The sequence below is a fragment of the Symphodus melops genome (genome assembly GCF_947650265.1).
Source record: "Symphodus melops genome assembly, chromosome: 17".
In the NCBI taxonomy this organism is placed as follows: domain Eukaryota; kingdom Metazoa; phylum Chordata; class Actinopteri; order Labriformes; family Labridae; genus Symphodus; species Symphodus melops.
Window position 1 is genome coordinate 19,689,515 of NC_136707.1, and position 17,446 is coordinate 19,706,960.

At 45.3% G+C, this 17,446-nt stretch overlaps 1 protein-coding gene across 1 annotated transcript in view; it reads left to right on the forward strand.

Moving 5' to 3' along the window:
* The window catches only part of crebbpa (CREB binding lysine acetyltransferase a), a 28,706-nt gene extending 11,764 nt beyond the window's left edge, over positions 1-16,942 (forward strand). Inside the window, exons 4-31 of the mRNA XM_079366639.1 lie at positions 1,204-1,456; positions 2,215-2,328; positions 3,606-3,845; positions 3,965-4,064; positions 4,259-4,396; positions 4,505-4,622; positions 4,807-4,981; positions 5,079-5,141; positions 5,491-5,612; positions 6,141-6,329; positions 6,435-6,824; positions 6,994-7,167; positions 7,352-7,529; positions 7,690-7,808; positions 7,920-8,159; positions 8,295-8,383; positions 9,618-9,698; positions 9,838-9,894; positions 10,008-10,085; positions 10,199-10,266; positions 10,384-10,534; positions 10,917-11,063; positions 11,153-11,266; positions 11,347-11,512; positions 12,474-12,641; positions 12,900-13,061; positions 13,269-13,550; positions 13,660-16,942. Coding sequence (XP_079222765.1) covers positions 1,204-1,456; positions 2,215-2,328; positions 3,606-3,845; positions 3,965-4,064; positions 4,259-4,396; positions 4,505-4,622; positions 4,807-4,981; positions 5,079-5,141; positions 5,491-5,612; positions 6,141-6,329; positions 6,435-6,824; positions 6,994-7,167; positions 7,352-7,529; positions 7,690-7,808; positions 7,920-8,159; positions 8,295-8,383; positions 9,618-9,698; positions 9,838-9,894; positions 10,008-10,085; positions 10,199-10,266; positions 10,384-10,534; positions 10,917-11,063; positions 11,153-11,266; positions 11,347-11,512; positions 12,474-12,641; positions 12,900-13,061; positions 13,269-13,550; positions 13,660-16,107 — 6,624 coding nt within the window. The 3' untranslated portion in view covers positions 16,108-16,942. The remainder of the gene's footprint in view (positions 1-1,203; positions 1,457-2,214; positions 2,329-3,605; positions 3,846-3,964; positions 4,065-4,258; positions 4,397-4,504; positions 4,623-4,806; positions 4,982-5,078; positions 5,142-5,490; positions 5,613-6,140; positions 6,330-6,434; positions 6,825-6,993; positions 7,168-7,351; positions 7,530-7,689; positions 7,809-7,919; positions 8,160-8,294; positions 8,384-9,617; positions 9,699-9,837; positions 9,895-10,007; positions 10,086-10,198; positions 10,267-10,383; positions 10,535-10,916; positions 11,064-11,152; positions 11,267-11,346; positions 11,513-12,473; positions 12,642-12,899; positions 13,062-13,268; positions 13,551-13,659) is intronic.
* The last annotated feature ends 504 nt before the right edge of the window (positions 16,943-17,446 follow it).

Sequence of the window (17,446 nt, forward strand, 5' to 3'; positions counted from 1 at the left end):
CATCTATACTGAGTAAGATTTATTTATTTAGTGTTGTATTATAACACATTAACGTCCCTCCTGCTCCTGCATATAGATCTCATGGATTCAGGTCTCTATAAAAGAAAGGTGTAGTTATCTGACCAATGATTGGACGCTCATCAGCCAAGCAGTCCACCGAGCCTCTGAAGGCTGCGAGTCTGGTTAGTGACAGGTTCACTGATGATGCGCTCATAGATTGTTTGTTACCTTCCTCCTTCAGACGAACACACACACACACACACACACACACACACACACACACACACACACACACACACACACACACACACACACACACACACACACACACACACACACACACACACACACACACACACACACACACACTGCTTATCTGATGAGAAATTTCAACCATCACTGTGAGTAACTCGTACCCGACTTTGCTTCCACGCTGTGCAGATCAAAAGTTAAAATGAAATTTACAGACAGCTTATGTCCTCTGATATTGTTGTGTATTTACTCTTAACTGTTCAAGGCCAGTTAGATTTGTTTCAAGGAACAAAGTAAACAGAGCTCAGTAACATGCAAATCTACACGAGGAACAGGAAATGGCAGACCCTCCATTTCTAACAATGCTTTCTGTGAGTTTCTCTTGGATTCCCAGCTGTCTTTTATTTCACGTTGACTCATTTTCTCTTTTCTTGATTTTTTATTTTTTTTCTAAAACACTTCCCTTTGTCCCCTCGTCCACCTTCCTCATTTCATTTCTCCCTTTCCTTTCCTCACATCTCGAGGCTCCTGCTAAACCTCAAGATATGTTCTGATGCATTGATCACAGCTGAATGTCCACTTCTTTGTTTTTTATTGTGAGCCCTACTGGGCCGTGCACTCTGAAACCCTCATCATCATCATTTTTAATGAATAAATGTTTTTGTTGTTGTTGTTGCTGCTTATCATGAATCTAGAGTGTCACATGCATTGAACAGAGTTGTTGGCTTATTAAATCAGTGAATTCATATTAAATCAATGAAGTGTTCCCTCTAAGCATACTCTGGAAGTCTGCCAAGTCTGCTTGTGTCGTCTTGTGGACTTGATGAATGTCGGGCAGTCCTCAGCAGCAGGTCTTCAGAAGCAGCACAGTGGGACATTTGAATTACTCTGAAACTGAAGTTAGACTTCGCGATGGGCCTCTCACCTGTCCGTGTTTGAACTCTTCCGCAGTCCCAGATGCAGCAGCAGGTAGCCTCGGTGGGCATGGTCTCCGGGGCCGGTGGCGTGTCAGCGGGCCCCACGGCTGACCCTGAGAAGCGTAAGCTCATTCAGCAGCAGCTGGTCCTGTTGCTCCACGCACACAAGTGCCAGCGGCGGGAGCAGGCCAACGGGGAGGTGAGGGCCTGCACCCTGCCCCACTGCCGCACCATGAAGAACGTCCTCAACCACATGACCCACTGCCAGGCCGGCAAGTCCTGCCAGGGTGAGTGAACTCTCGGAGCGCTGTGGAATAAAAAGAAGCTGAAACGTAAAACAATTAACTTCTGAATCACTCCTGTTGAAGCTTGCCTACCAAGCAGCGCAAGGTGTTCACATGTGATGGTTCAGTCCCACACTCAATGTTAAATCTAATAAATACAGTAACCGCTGCTTAATCTGCTGTGAGCAACTATAACCGAAGCTTGTGACGCGTCATCAGCAGGTAACAGGTGTGCAGCTCATTCTGTCCATTATTACATTATTTCTTATTTGTGGATCCCAAAGCACAAATATGACAGGACCTAATGAGATCAAACAGCTGTGATAAAATATCAGTCATGTTCATAGAAGCAGTGTGATGAAGCATGTTATGTTATAATACAGCCTCTCTTCCTGATCCTGCCCGAGTGACATGACTCTCACAAGTTTAAGGATCATTTTAGGTGTAATACCTGGTTGCAAGCAGCTTCGCTCTCCCAGCTGTTGGTAGTAAGGTCACCTGAGGTTGACGAGCTTTGAGCTGTGATATTTATACTGTCTATATACTTAAAGGAATGCCAGGATGCCTTTTATGGTTTTACAACATGTGTAATAGTTTTTTTACACAGCTATCTGCACATTGTTCTGCAGCATTTGAGTCTTCTGTTTGACTCCAACAATCATTTGACTCTTTTTCTACTTTTTTCAGTCGCTCATGTTTTAAAGCCCGACCTTCTTAATTAGTGACCAATCCTCACTTTTTGTCTTTCTGTTTCTCCTCAGTGGCTCACTGTGCATCCTCCAGGCAGATCATCTCCCATTGGAAGAACTGTACGCGGCACGACTGTCCAGTCTGCCTGCCTTTGAAGAATGCGAGTGACAAGAGGAACCAGCAACGTGAGTAACCGTGGAGTCACTCCAGCAGTCCTCCTTCTCTTTTAGATGTTTACAAAACCATATAGAACATGCACATGAGGAAAGAATGAATGATAGCTTTTAAAATCTCTTTCTGCTTTTGCGATGGGGGGAAAGAAATATTTGATATCTGGTATGCTGTTCAGCCCAGCAGCAGTCCCTCCACATCAGCCTGGAGTGGCTGCGTGTGGTATGAAGTAGTGCCACCTGCAGGTTATGTCTCCCCGCCACAGCTCTGTGCTGGCTCGCCGACTGCAAGTGCTCCCACAGTGAATGGATTCCTCCAGAAAGGCTGGGCCTGTAATGTGACACCCAGGGGAGGAGCTCCATGTCGCTGCTGTTAGTGGGGGCAGGGTCTTGGTACAGACTGCTCTCTGATTGGTTAAAGGAGCATGTGACGGATTTAAATCCCCCACAGAGGCAGCGTGCTCTCTGTCAGCAATCAACACAGCAGGGAGTAGTGCAGAGATTTGAGAAGAAGGCCTCCTCAAAAAGATTGTCTTCTTTGCATAGAGATTGGATTATTTTGTCTTTGCATAAAAAAAATACAGTTTTATCCTTTACTGATATTTCATGTAAAAAAAGGAATCATGTTCACTAATAGAAAAAAAAAGCAAACGTGTCGTTACTTAGTGTCCTTAAATGCATCATAGCCCTCAAAAAGTTTGTTAGCCCAGAGACCATTTTATTTCCTACTAGTGTTGGAGTGAAGGAAAATAATATCACGTTTTTTGTTTATGAAAGACATTATCTACTTATGAAAATAATGTCAAATGTCAACGAGGTGAATGATTGAAGCCTTCCCTCCTGTTCCTGAGAGGAATATTGTGCTTTTAATTTTACATCAGCGGTCTGGTCCAGTTCAGTTCTGTCCGGTGCCCATTTACTGATTTTTCTACTGTCAAAAGTTTGGAATGGGACCAAACTAAGGGATCTGTACCATCCTATTTTTTTGGTACCCTTCTGTTGGAATACTGAACAAACACTAAAGGTTTCCTTCTTTACATGCGTCCCTTTTCTTCTTGAACGTCTAATCAATAGCTAGATACTGTGTTGCTTCACTCAGATTATCAAAATAAGGCTCGTTCAGGATTTACCGAACCAAACTGTAATGAAGCAAAGCAAACCTCTTTTATACTGTTAGGTCTATGTAATGTATGTTTTCTTTAATAGGCGATAAGTTTGATTGTTTTAAAGGGTAATAATGACATGCTTTATATTGGCCAACTGTTTATGTCTTTGTTATCTTCTGTGTCCAGCCATGCTGAGTTCTCCTGGAGCTGCCATGCAGAACGCCATCAGTGCAGTGGGTCCAGGCCAGCCCAGCGCCACAGCCATCAACAGTGCTGCCACAAACATCGACCCCAGCTCCATGCAGAGGGCTTACGCCGCCCTCGGCCTGCCGTATGGGAACCAGTCCCCTGCTCAGGTCCAGGGTCAGGGTCCTGGACAGCAAAACCCCCAGGGCCACCAGCAGCTACGGAATTTGAACCCACTAGGTAAAGAATAGATGGGACTTGACTCTAGAGGATTATGTCCACGTGTTGCAAACACCATCAGTCTGTTGCTAAGCCATTTTCTTATAAACCCGTGTAAATGATAATGTGGGTTTTAACAGGCACTAATCAGATGAACCAGATGGCAGGAGGCATGGGTGTCCCGTCTTCAGACCAGTCCGGCATGCACTCTGACTCCTCTCTACCATCCACACTAAACAAGTGAGCATTCCCCTGCTTGAAGTGTCATAAAAGATAATATTGTTATAAAAGCTCCTGTTTCTTAATGCCCTACTCAACTTTATTTTTTCATTGAAACGATGAGCTGTCTTCAGTTACTTTTTTTTTTAATTTCAGAAATGATCAATCATTCTTTTGAACTTGCATTATAGTTTCTTTGTCTCTCGATATCATAGTCAGCTGATGCCAGATGGGTCTTTAGCGGGAGGCATGGGAAACCTGCCCGCTGCTACCCCTCTCTCTGCTTCGGGAGTAAGAAAGGCCTGGCATGAACACGTCACTCAGGACCTTCGCACCCACCTGGTGCACAAACTGTGAGTCCAACATTGAACAGAGCAACTCTGAATTACACTTTGTAGGAATATGAGTTATCAGTTATTTTGCAGGTTTATTTATTGATTTATTTCCCTGTCTGTCGTCAGTGTACAAGCCATATTCCCCACCCCGGACCCCGCAGCACTGAAGGACAGGCGAATGGAGAACCTGGTGGCATATGCTCGCAAGGTAGAGGGTGACATGTACGAATCAGCTAACAGCAGGGTGAGTAGTGTGTGAACCTTTCTGTCTTTATTAAAACACAATTATGACCTCAGACATGGCAGTCTTCTCTAATCCTCATGGTTTTCTGTCTTCAAGATGAAGGCAGATAATATGAACCAGAGACCAAGATATCCATTTCATTTTCTCTCTTGTCTTCTGTGGGTGTTTGGCTTCTTCTTAATAGGACGAGTATTACCACTTCCTGGCAGAGAAAATCTACAAAATCCAGAAAGAACTGGAAGAAAAGAGGCGATCACGGCTCCAGAAACAGCCCAGCATGGTGGGCCCAGCTGGGCCTCAGCAGCCCGGCATGGCTCAGCCCAACGCTATGGGCCCAGGACCGGCCGTCCGACCCGCAAGTACGTATCGCACTGTCGTTTGAGCTTTTTGCGGCAAAATAAAAGTGATAGAAAGACGCACAGAGGTTTCAACATTGGTCTCCTCTTTGTAATTCAGATGGACCTGTGCCTATGCCCAACATGCCAAATCAATTAATGAACCGCATGCAGGTACCCCAAGGTATGTGGTAACTCTCATAATCATTACTGCGATAATATGAATGATCATAGTAATAATACAATGAATGCATAAAAGGGCAGAAATAACAATACTAATAAAAAATAAGTTTTTTTTTAGAGAAAAACACCCAATATTTTCTTTGGACTACATTTTAAATGTGATACGTACAACTGCACATTTCACCAGAGAAGTTTTCCTTCGCACGCCTGATTGTACGACTACTTGAATGTAGAGCTGTGAAGCAGGTTCAGGGCCGCAGTAAGCCCATTAGGGCCTGGAATATTAAATTACTACTCCCCAGTATATTAAACAGGTTCATAATTGTGTTTGTGCGCATCATTCCCCACAGGAATCAATCAGTTTAACCCAATGGCAATGCAGAATGCGCAGATGTCTCAGGCACCCATGGGAGCACGTGCTCCCTCCCCCATGAACCATCCACAGCAGATGAACATGAGCTCCGTCCCATCGGTAAGATCCTTTTATCCTCTCTCTCTCCTTCCTCCTTTAAATGCCAGGGTCTTTCACTCGCCTCGTTTCAACCTGCTGGAGGTCCTTGGTGTAGTTTCCAGTTTTGTCCCCATTTTTTCAAAATCACAGACTGTTCAGTTTTTGGTTGTTATTAAACACCTCTCTTGTTTTACCGCTCAACTTGCACTTTAGTTTGGCCTAGTGTTTATGGCATTAAAGCATAATATACACATTGCTGCACTGGGTTGACACAAGTTTTCCTCATCTATGTGTTATCTGTTATGACACCATGGCAGAGTCTATGGTTTGTGTACAGCACTTTAAAGTTCCTCCCTTCATTTTCTTGCCGTGGTTTGATTCAGCAGCTGATATTTTCTTCATTAACATCACAGGCTCTTTCGCAGCTGTTATGTTTTCCTAATGCTCTGTGTGCTGTGTTTTACTCGGCAGACATCGTTTACTCAGGCTCTGAATACGAAGGGGCCTGCTGTCTTAATGATTTTGATTCATCTGTCCTCTCTTTTACAGATGGGCATGTCCCCTTCTAGGATGCCTCAGGCGCAAGGAATGATGGGTAGTCATGCTAACAGCATGGTTGCTCAGCCAGCCAACCAGGGCCAGTTCATGCAACAGGGCCAGTTTTCTACAGCTGCAGGTGGAGCACTGAATGTGAATGTAGGCATGGGTCAGCCCATATCACAGGCGGCTGTCACACAGGTAAGAAGACTGACTGATGCTTACATCTGAGGGAATGTCTCGCTGTTTGATGTTTTGTGCTTAATGTGTATTGGTATGCTAACCGTTCATCCCTTTTTGTTTTAGCAACAGCAGAACTCTAACCTCCCACTGAATGCGCTGGGATCCCTTAGTTCTCAGTTGCCCTGTGGCCCTGCAGCCCAGCCCCCCCTTGGCCCCACCCCCCCACCCAATGCCTCTGCCAGCTTGCAGCCTCCGCAGCAGCAGCAGCAGCAGCCGCTGCAACACCATGCTTCAGCACAGGCCCAGGTGCCACCTCGGCCCTCCACCCCTGCCTCTACGGGTGGGCCTTCATCCACCCCTACCCACATACCCAGTAGCCTCCCTGGCCCCCCTTCGGCCAGGGGCGCCACCCCTGACCCTTCCAAGCCGCTCACACCCATGCAGTCCCAGCCAGATCCCCCAAACCAGATGCAGCAGCCCACCTCAGTGCAGGCACAGCATCCCAGCACACCGGTGAGATACAAGTTTCTACTGAAGCATCCTATAGCTCTCTGCTACAGCTTTGCCAACTCCTGTTAGGCTTTTCATTTGATAAACAAGCAAGAGGACCATTCAAGTCAGCATAACTGCATCAAAATGATCAGCACTGTGATCCGAATGTCTCTTCCTCCTCTCATTGAAGTTGTCCCAGGCTGCAGCAAGTATAGATAACAGAGTGCCAACCCCAGGCTCCGTGGCTGAGCAGAGCTCCCAGCAGTCCCTGCCAGACATGAGCAGCACGCCAGCCAAACCTGAAGTAAAAGATGAAGAAGAGGACAGCAACTCTGGAAAGAAACAGACAGATTTAAAAATGGAGGTATGTCAATGACTGTATGAGACATTATTACTTTGCAAAGCCTGTCCACCAAAAGCAACTACTCTCATGGCGCTAACATCAGTTCATTCATCTCACTCCACTCTGCTCTCTGAATGCAGTGGATACTTGATAGTTTCCTTTTACACTTTAGAACAGCATGTTAATCATGGTTTTCATCATGCAGCAGGATGAGGAAACCAAACCCCTACTGGTGAAGAAGGAAGAGCCAGACGAAGCAGAGCCAAAGCAGGAACCAATGGAAACTGAGGAGAAGAAGCCGGAGATGAAGACGGAACCCAAAGAAGAGGAGGAGAGCGGAGCGAACGGCACATCCGCGTCAGCCACTCAAAACCGCAAAAGAAGTAAGAACAGTTGCTTGGGATAATTATTTTGTGAAATAAAAAAATCAATGAAGTTGTCACAGGGTTATTTGTATAGTGTCATTTGTATTGAGTCTTGTATTTGTGGACATGTTTCCTTTTTATTTTTTTTTTGGGAATAACAAAAAACATTTCTGTAAAGTTTTCAAGCCAGAAGAGCTGAGACAAGCACTGATGCCGACACTCGAGGCTCTCTACAGGCAAGGCCCAGAGTCACTGCCCTTCAGACAACCTGTAGACCCCATGCTACTGGGTATTCCTGTGAGTATCTACAAATACCATTACAATACCTTACAACCCTATTTCAGACATTAAAAGTGGCCCTGACTAGTCTGTAAAACTCAATGTACTTTTTACCTTCTTACTCTACAGGACTACTTTGAAATTGTGAAAAATCCCATCGACTTATCGACCATCAAGCGAAAGCTTGATACGGGGCAGTACCAGGAGCCGTGGCAGTATGTGGAAGACGTGTGGCTCATGTTCAACAACGCTTGGTTGTACAACCGCAAAACATCTCGCGTCTACAAGTACTGCACCAAACTGGCCGAAGTGTTTGAAGCAGAGATCGACCCCGTCATGCAGGGCCTGGGCTACTGCTGCGGCCGGAAGGTGAGACTTCACCGGATGAGCATGTTCCTTTTTTTTTACTCTACTCTACTCGTCAGTTCAAATGTACTTTAATTTACGTGCAAAGTGTCTCATCCAATGACAAGAATTGATGTTATTTCTCTGATGTTTCCGCAGTACGAGTTTTCACCCCAAACGCTGTGTTGCTATGGCAAACAGTTGTGCACCATCTCCAGGGACGGAACTTACTACAGCTATCAGAACAGGTAAACATTCATGCGGAAACTGCTGAGAGGTAAAAAGGGGGAAGGAGTTGTTGTGAAGACGAGGTGCACGAAATCCTTCAGGGCGAAGCACAACCACAGATACGGCTTCACATTCTGCCACACAAACGAGCCTGTCAGGACCTTATTCCCATCATCCCGTTGTTGAAAAGTTCCAGGAGTGTGTGTTCAGACACACACTCCTGGAAATGTTCTCGGCCGCCAGTCCCTGAAATCTTTTATTTACTTGTATTCCTCACATTATGAGTGTTCCCTGTGAGACAGGAGATGGGAGACAGGAGGGGCCAATAGGAATGACACCCAAGCTGGACGAAGCGACAGGGTCCGACATTCCAGCTTTTGTCTTAATATCAATGCTACAAACCTGTTATTGGACATGTTCACAGTATCAACAAAGGACTGGAGAAGCACATACAGGCAAACAGAAAAGAGTATGAAAAGACTTTAATATGTGGAAGTCATGCTGCGTTCACACTTTGACTTCAAGCTGAACTTTAGCAAAGGAATGGGCAGGAAAACATCTGGGCTGTTTGTTATCATCATGTGTGTAGCTCAACCTGAAACTGTCGTGAAATTTCCAGGAGTTTTTGTGCATATGTGAAATCAGATCATGTTGGCAGAGCAAAGTGTGAATGATTGAACCCTGTGCTGTTCTCAAATGTCTGTCATGCCCAAGAACAAGCACCAAAGCTCCTCCTGCTGTGCAGACTTTGCAACTACACTTAAATATCATTTCCCTGCAACACCGTTTAGATAATGCATGTAACTGCAATACGCAGGTGCTCCGAGGAGAAGTTTTCAACCAGATTGAATCATTTTACCAAATGTTGATCTGAACACAAATACAGGCAACAATCTCTCTACAAGATCTGCACTTTTTATTTGCATTTTACTCATCCTGTCTCCTCTGGTGTTTCCATATAATTCCCTCATCAGCATGCTGTGTGAAAACTCATATGTTTACATTTGAATGTGATCATCATTAACAAATCATTGGAATATTTTCCTCTATCTCTGTTCCAATTTGAGCGTGGCTGGATCATGACCATTTCAATTGTGACTAACATGTGTCTCTGCCTGTGTGTGTTTGTGTACATGTCCTTTTGTCTGTCCACTCTCCATGCCCTTGTTTTCCATTTACTCTGCATTCTACCGCCTGTGCTGCTACTGTGTGTGCTGGCCGCAGTTCACCCAAATATGGCCTTGTTGCCGACAGGTATCACTTCTGTGAAAAGTGCTTCAACGAGATCCAGGGCAACAGTGTGACTCTGGGGGACGACCCGGCCCAGCCACAGACGTAAGTTACACGGTCCAGCTCATCTTCAGAGATTTATTCGTCTGTGTGCTCGTTGGTCTTTATTCTTTGGGTGGAGGGTTTTAATGACACGAGTCAACATGAACTACATCATATTTTTTTATCTCTCATGTTTGTGCAGTATGATATCAAAGGAGCAGTTTGAAAAGAAGAAAAACGACATGCTGGACTCTGAGCCGTGAGTACTGCATCGACCGTAGACTCAGTGTCCCTCTAGTTTATGTTCCACAATGATGCTTATTTAGTACTTTTGTCAAGTTTGAATAAAAAAGCTAATTCTTGCTGTTACAGGTTTGTTGAATGTAAAGACTGCGGACGAAAGATGCATCAGATCTGTGTGCTGCACTATGATGTCATTTGGCCATCAGGGTAAGTCTAACTACTTCTATCCAAGCCTTTAGCCAGCACAGTCCATGTTTGACCATAGTAGTGTTAATTCAGCAGAAAAATTAACCACTAAATGTGATCTTTTTTTCTTCTAGCTTTATCTGCGATAACTGTTTGAAGAAGTCTGGCAAAACCAGAAAGGAGAACAAGTTTGCTGCCAAACGTAAGATAAACATCACATAACAGTTAAACACAGATTGGAGTAAAAGGTCCTTGTTCAAACTGTAACGTCAGTTTTAAAGGTGGGTTGGTTTTAAATGAGTGTCATTTATTTGTACAGGGTTGCAGACTACACGGTTGGGGTCATACATTGAGGACAGAGTGAACAAGTACTTGAAAAGGCAGAACCACCCAGAGGCCGGTGAGGTGTTTGTGCGAGTGGTGGCCAGCTCTGACAAGAATGTGGAGATAAAGCCTGGCATGAAGTCTAAGTAAGGCTCCTACCTGCTTACAGGTTGTTTTTTATTGTCCATTTTCTTTTTCACTGCAAGCTCGAGAGGAAACAAGCTGGAGCACATGTTGGATGCTTTTTGAAAAACTGTGCTGATTAATGTGTATTCATTTAAAAACAGCAACATATGAGTATGGTGACAGACAGTGAAGGGAGGCATATCATTTAAGTTACAAAGGCAATAAAGTTTTATTTGTAGCTTTGTTGTTCAGCCTTTGCAACAAAACAAACAAACAATACAATTACAGCATAGTTAACCACAGTGATCAAGCCGTCTCGAGTGCGTTACAAAAGAGTTGAAAGTTGTTCAATCTGGAGTTGTTGAATCTGCCGCTGGTAATGTAACGGGTCTGTTTTAACAGGTTTGTGGACTCAGGCGAGATGGTGGATGGCTTCCCTTACAGAACCAAAGCACTTTTTGCATTTGAGGAAATAGACGGTGTGGATGTTTGTTTCTTCGGCATGCACGTCCAGGAATACGGCTCAGAGTGCCCTTTTCCAAATACAAGGTGAAAAATCAAAGAAGCATAATGTCTGCAGTGAGGATCTGTTTGGATATTTTGTCCTATTTATTAAATACTCGATATTTGTTTTACAGACGGGTTTACATATCATACCTCGACAGTATTCACTTCTTCAAACCACGTTTGCTAAGAACTGCAGTGTACCATGAGATCTTAATAGGCTACCTGGAGTACGTGAAGAAACTTGGGTGAGTATGAAACGATGCTGCCTCCAGCTGACTCCTGTAAGTGCTGGATGTGTAATAACTCGTCGCTCTTTGGCCCTCAGCTATGTGACAGGTCACATCTGGGCCTGCCCACCCAGTGAAGGAGATGACTACATTTTCCACTGCCATCCTGCTGACCAGAAGATCCCAAAGCCCAAGAGGCTCCAAGAGTGGTACAGAAAAATGCTGGACAAGGCGTTTGCTGAGAGAATCCTGCATGACTACAAGGTAAGAAAATGAGCACATCATGTTCTTGTGGTGTCTTTTGGTGAGATGTTAGAAAGGCGTGAAAATACAAATCCCTCGAGAAATCTTGTGTCGCTGTTCTCCCTCGCATGCAATGTGTAATGGTGGTGCGTCGTTAAAACCCTGGACCACCATCGACGGTAGTAACAGAGACGTAACGGATTGAAGAATCTCTCTCTCTGTCTCTCTCTGTCTCTGTCTCTGTCTCTGTCTCTGTCTCTCTCTGTCTCTCTCTCTGTCTCTATGTGTGCACACTCGACACTGTCAAAGTTTTTCCCCCACCGGCCTGCACTCACACTGCTCCAGGGCTTCCGGGGCCTGAGCACGCTAACCTCTTGTACATAATGCCATAATAAAACGCATGCATGGCTTTATGAGATCATGATGCTTGTTTATTTAAAAGGTGGACGCGTGGTCGAATGGGCGGCCGCACATTGTGGCTTCTTTTGAGCGGTTTTAGTCAGATACAGCCAGAACACTCCGGCATTTCTCCATAAGGGAAGCACGTCGTGTACCCGCACAGGTTTAGTTTTTTTAATCCATTGTCATACAATTCTACATATTCTATCTTAAAAGGACATTTTAATGGGAGGTACTTCTTGTAACAACTTAAATACAGCCAATCACATTGCTCCATTTAAAAATAAAGACCCAAAGAAGAAATGACTAAACAATGGTATCCGAATTGGCAATCAGCAAAAATGATTTTATATCCTCTGTATATGCAACGACTCTCATCGGTTCATCGCCATGATTTTGGAATTGTGAAAAGGAACAGAGTGGTAAAGTCTCATACTGCAGGATTCTCGGCTGCAGAGACCATTTCCACATGTCATAAAAGATTAATAAGTTATAATCTTTACTAAATCAAACTTTGAGACATTCTCGTTTAGACATACTCGTCTATCTTGATTAATGGAAACTTTGTGACTCTTTTGTTTAGGACATTTTCAAGCAGGCGACAGAAGACAGGCTGACGAGCGCCTATGAGCTGCCGTACTTTGAAGGTGACTTTTGGCCTAATGTACTGGAGGAGAGCATCAAGGAGCTGGAGCAGGAGGAGGAGGAGAGAAAGAAGGAGGAGAACACAGCGTCTACAGAGACGACGGAGGTATGTGACATGGATGGGTTGGAATAAGCATTTTGATTTATTTTTTTTTTCTTTTCTTTTTTAAAGGGAATGCCTTGTTATGCCAAAATCAACAGCCTGTGCGTAGGCCTCTGTTTAACCCCAGATTTATTATCCTCTAGTCCTTGTTGCATAAGTTTTTTTTGCAGTTACTCTGGGATTGTTTTACTACACAGCTGAATTGTTGTGCAATCTCTGCTGTCCTTAACATTCGTGCGTATCTGTTTATCTTTTTTAAAGGGAGCCCAAGCTGACAGTAAGAATGCCAAAAAGAAGAACAACAAGAAAACAAACAAAAACAAAAGCAGTGTCAGCCGAGCCAATAAGAAAAAGCCTGGGATGCAGAATGTAGCCAATGATCTGTCCCAGAAGCTCTACGCCTCGATGGAAAAGCATAAGGAGGTGAGAAACCTTTCAACTATAACAGATCAATGTTCATTTCTTTCATTTTTTTTTTACTTTATTTTTCACATTCAATTTACTTTTAAAACCTGATTTTTGAGACAAGCTGCTGGGAAAACGGTTCACGCAACAGACTGAGAGTTAGAATTTGTTAGAGCACACCTTTTGTTCTTTACAACTAACCACCATCTTCTTTTATACTCCCAGGTGTTTTTTGTTATCCACCTCCATGCTGGGCCAGTCATTAACACCCTGCCACCCATCATGGACCCTGACCCTTTGTTGACCTGTGACCTAATGGATGGCCGCGATGCCTTTCTAACCTTGGCCAGGGACAAGCACTGGGAGTTTAGCTCACTGAGAAGGTGCAAATGGAGCACGATGTGTATGCTTGTAGAGCTGCACAACCAGGGCCAGGACCGCTTTGTGTACACCTGTAACGAATGCAAGCACCACGTAGAGACTCGTTGGCATTGCACCGTCTGCGAGGTAAGGACCCTGGCACTTTACAGAGAAGTTTAAGATCGGTTACTGTCAATTTGTCGTTATATTTGATTCTTGACATAATCCTAACGTTGCATTCTTTAACTTTCCCTAGGACTACGACCTATGCATTAACTGCTACAACATTAAGGGCCATGAGCACCAGATGGTGAAGTGGGGCTTGGGTTTGGATGATGACAGCAACGGTCCGGGCGGAGAGGCCTCCAAGAGCCCTCAGGAGAGCCGACGTCTCAGCATCCAGCGCTGCATCCAGTCCCTGGTCCACGCTTGCCAGTGTCGAAATGCCAACTGCTCCCTGCCTTCGTGCCAGAAGATGAAGAGGGTGGTTCAACATACCAAGGGCTGCAAGCGCAAGACCAATGGTGGCTGCCCTGTGTGCAAGCAGCTCATTGCTTTGTGTTGTTATCACGCCAAGCACTGTCAGGAGAACAAGTGTCCTGTTCCCTTCTGTCTCAACATCAAGCACAAACTCCGCCAACAGCAGCTGCAGCACAGGCTTCAGCAAGCTCAATTGATGCGCCGCAGAATGGCTACCATGGCTGGAAGGGGTATGCCCATGCCATCTCCACCTACCTCAGCTGCCCCTGACACCCCAAACTCTGTGCAGCAGCCTAATACACCACAGACTCCGCAGCCCATGCCCAACCAGCCCCAACAGCAGCAGCAGCAGCAGCAGCAGCAGCAGCCAAGCAACCCTGTCAACATTGCCCAAGGCTTTCCCAACAATGGCCGCAGCAGCCAGCCCCCAACACCTGTGCCACAAGGCAAACCAGGGCCACAGTCATCCCCACTCCATCAGCAGCAGTCACCTTTGCCTAACATGCCACACCAACAGCAGCCTCAGCCTCAACCACCGCAACAGCAGCAGCAGCAGCAGCAACAGCAGCAGCAGCAGCAACAACAACAACAACAACAACAACAACATCAACAACAACATCAACAACAACAACAACAACAGCAACAACAGCAGCAGCAGCAGCCATTGCTGGCAGCCCTAAAGGTGGCCAGACAGATCCAGATGGTTGCTAAGGCAAAGCAGCAACAGCAGCAGCAGAATTATGCTATGAATGGTATGCCCATGAACCATCCTCAAATGATGGGGCCCATGCAGGGCCAGATGCAGATGATGCAGGGGCCAAGGGGCCCACAAGTAATGCAGGCTATGCAGCAGGGCCAGTGGGGTCCAGGAATGCAGAATCCCATGCAGAATCCCCAGGGTCATCAGCCACAGGTCCCTACACAACAAGGCCAAATGGCCCCTCAGCAGGCTCAGGGAGCTCCCATGCCACAGCAGGGCCAGCTAATGCAGAGGCCAATGATGCCCCAGCAACAGGCTCTCCAAATGCCTGGGGTCATGCCTCCCCAGGGCCACTCACAGCAAGGCATGACACCACAGCAGCAGAACATGCCACGAGGGATACCTACTAACATTGCTCCGAGTGCCCTGCAGGACTTACTGCGCACCTTAAAATCACCCAGCTCCCCCCAGCAGCAGCAGCAGGTCCTCAACATCCTCAAGTCAAACCCTCAACTCATGGCAGCCTTCATTAAACAGAGGACAGCCAAGTACCAGGCCAACCAGCCGCAGCAGCAGGGGCAGCAGCAGAACTCTCAAGCTATGCTTGGGTCTCCGGCAGGAATGCAGGCAATGGCAGCCATGGCAAACCAGGTGCAGAGGCCAGTTATGGCACCGCAGCAGCAGCAGCCTCCTCAACAGGCAGGACCTCAAGGCATGGCAACCATGGGCCCCCAAGGCCAGATGATGAATGCTGCTCAAAATGGCAATCCCCAACTGTACCGCAGACAGCAGCTGCTCAGGATGCAGCAGATGCAGCAACAGCAGCAGCAGCAGCAGTCACAGCAGCAGCAGCAGCAGCAGCAGCAGCAGCAGGGAGGCATGCCTCAGGGTCATGGTCAGTTCCCTCAGCAGCAGCCAGGTCCAGCAAGCTACTCCCAGCTCCGTATGCAGCAGCAAATGGCTATGCAAGGAGCTGGGGGGCCCATGGGACAGCTTCCTCCAACTTCCCAAATGGGACAACCTGGCATGGGGATGGATGGGGCTCAAAACCTTCTCCAGCAACGAATGCTTCAACAGCAACAGCAGCAGCTGTTAAAGCAGCAGATGGGTTCTCCGGTTCAGGCTAACTCAATGAGCCCGCAACCCCATATGCTCCAAGGCCAAGCCCAGGCTGGAGCTCACTTACCTGGCCAGACTATGGCAAACCTGGGAAACCAAGTACGCTCCCCAGCCCCAGTGCAATCCCCTCGCCCGCCTTCGCAGCAGCCCCCGCATTCCAGCCCCTCCCCACGTATACAGCCTCAGCCCTCACCTCAGCACGGCACCCTTCACTCCAGCTCTCCCCACCCGAGCCTCGGAGGCCCAATGTCAGGCTCCATGGAGCAGGGACATATGGGAACACCGGAGCAGAGTGCCATGCTCCCACAGCTTAATACACCGAACAGAGGGGGTTTGAGTAATGACATGGGTATGGTGGGGGACACGACGGGAGACACGCTGGAAAAATTTGTTGAAGGATTGTAGCATTTTGTGACAGAAGAAAGGCCTTGTTCTGTTTTCAGCTGAGACATTTTTATACTTGCTGATGTAAAAAGCTAAAAGAAATTCCAACAACTGAGTCATATGAGGCCTACAGACTGTGAACTTTCCTTAAACCAAGGGACTGCTTTTCTTCCAAGACACAGAGTGAATTAATAATTGCTGTTGTAAAGAAGACAACAAAGACACAGAATATATTTTTGGTTCAGACCAGCCATGCAAGAATTTGCCTTGGTCTATGTGTTGTTTCATTTGTTTTTCATTTGTTATGCTCTGCTATGGACTTTTTTTTTAACAAAACTTCTCAAAACAAAAAATATTTCATTTTATTATTCATTTTTTTATTTTGTACCTTTTCAAATTAATATCATATTTGTGTTGAGAAGACTGTAAAATTATTTGTCTGGGATTTTTTTTTTGCCAGGTTTCACCTCTTGCTCAGTTTTTCTGTTCCCTGGCTAATTTATTCTAATATGCCATTTTACAAAAGGACTGCCTTTGGGGAAGCCTTAATTTCTTTCCTGTCTGCAGAGTCTACGGGAGATTAACACATTTGTATAGATCTAGGCACTATTGCACACACCCATACACAAATGGCAGGTGTAAGAAGAACCTGCATTAAAGCTTGTTAATGTTCACAGGTGCCGGAATGTTCTTTTTACTGGCTTTGGCCCAGTGTTTGTCTTGCAAATGTTAAAATAATTGCTTTGTCTCTCCCTCAGTCAGAAATTGTCATGAAGTCCTGAACTGTAAAAATTGGTTCGAATGGCTCATTTCGTACTTATATACAATGTTGTTAAATAAACCTGTGTGCCACAGACTTAGCCTTTCATTTCTGCTGTTTTGAGAGAATTCTCATTAGTGACGATAGTTTTAAAAAATACAGATTTGTTTCTGATTTTTTAGTATTGATCAAGTGTGTCGGATTGTTTTTATTTACTAGAGCCACGTCTTTTTGTTTCTCAAATGACTATGACCTCTGTCATGTAGGTGGAAAAAGAGCTCAACAATCAAACATTTGATATGCCCTCCTTCCTTGTGTCTCACATTTTTCTTTTTAAATGACCATACCAATTAATCAAATTCAAAGTTCCAGGCAGGAATCAAATAATTACTATCTTATAACCTCATTAGCCATCAAAATCTAATTAACTGACAATATTTAATTTAGTATTTTTTTTAAGGTAATGTTAAATGTACATTTGTAATAAAATACAGACTAATATGTTATTAATTGTTACTAAGACAGTTTTTATGAAATGTGACTATTTGTTTTCTGATCTAAATTATTTATCGGACATTTTATTAATTCTCCTGTCTACGT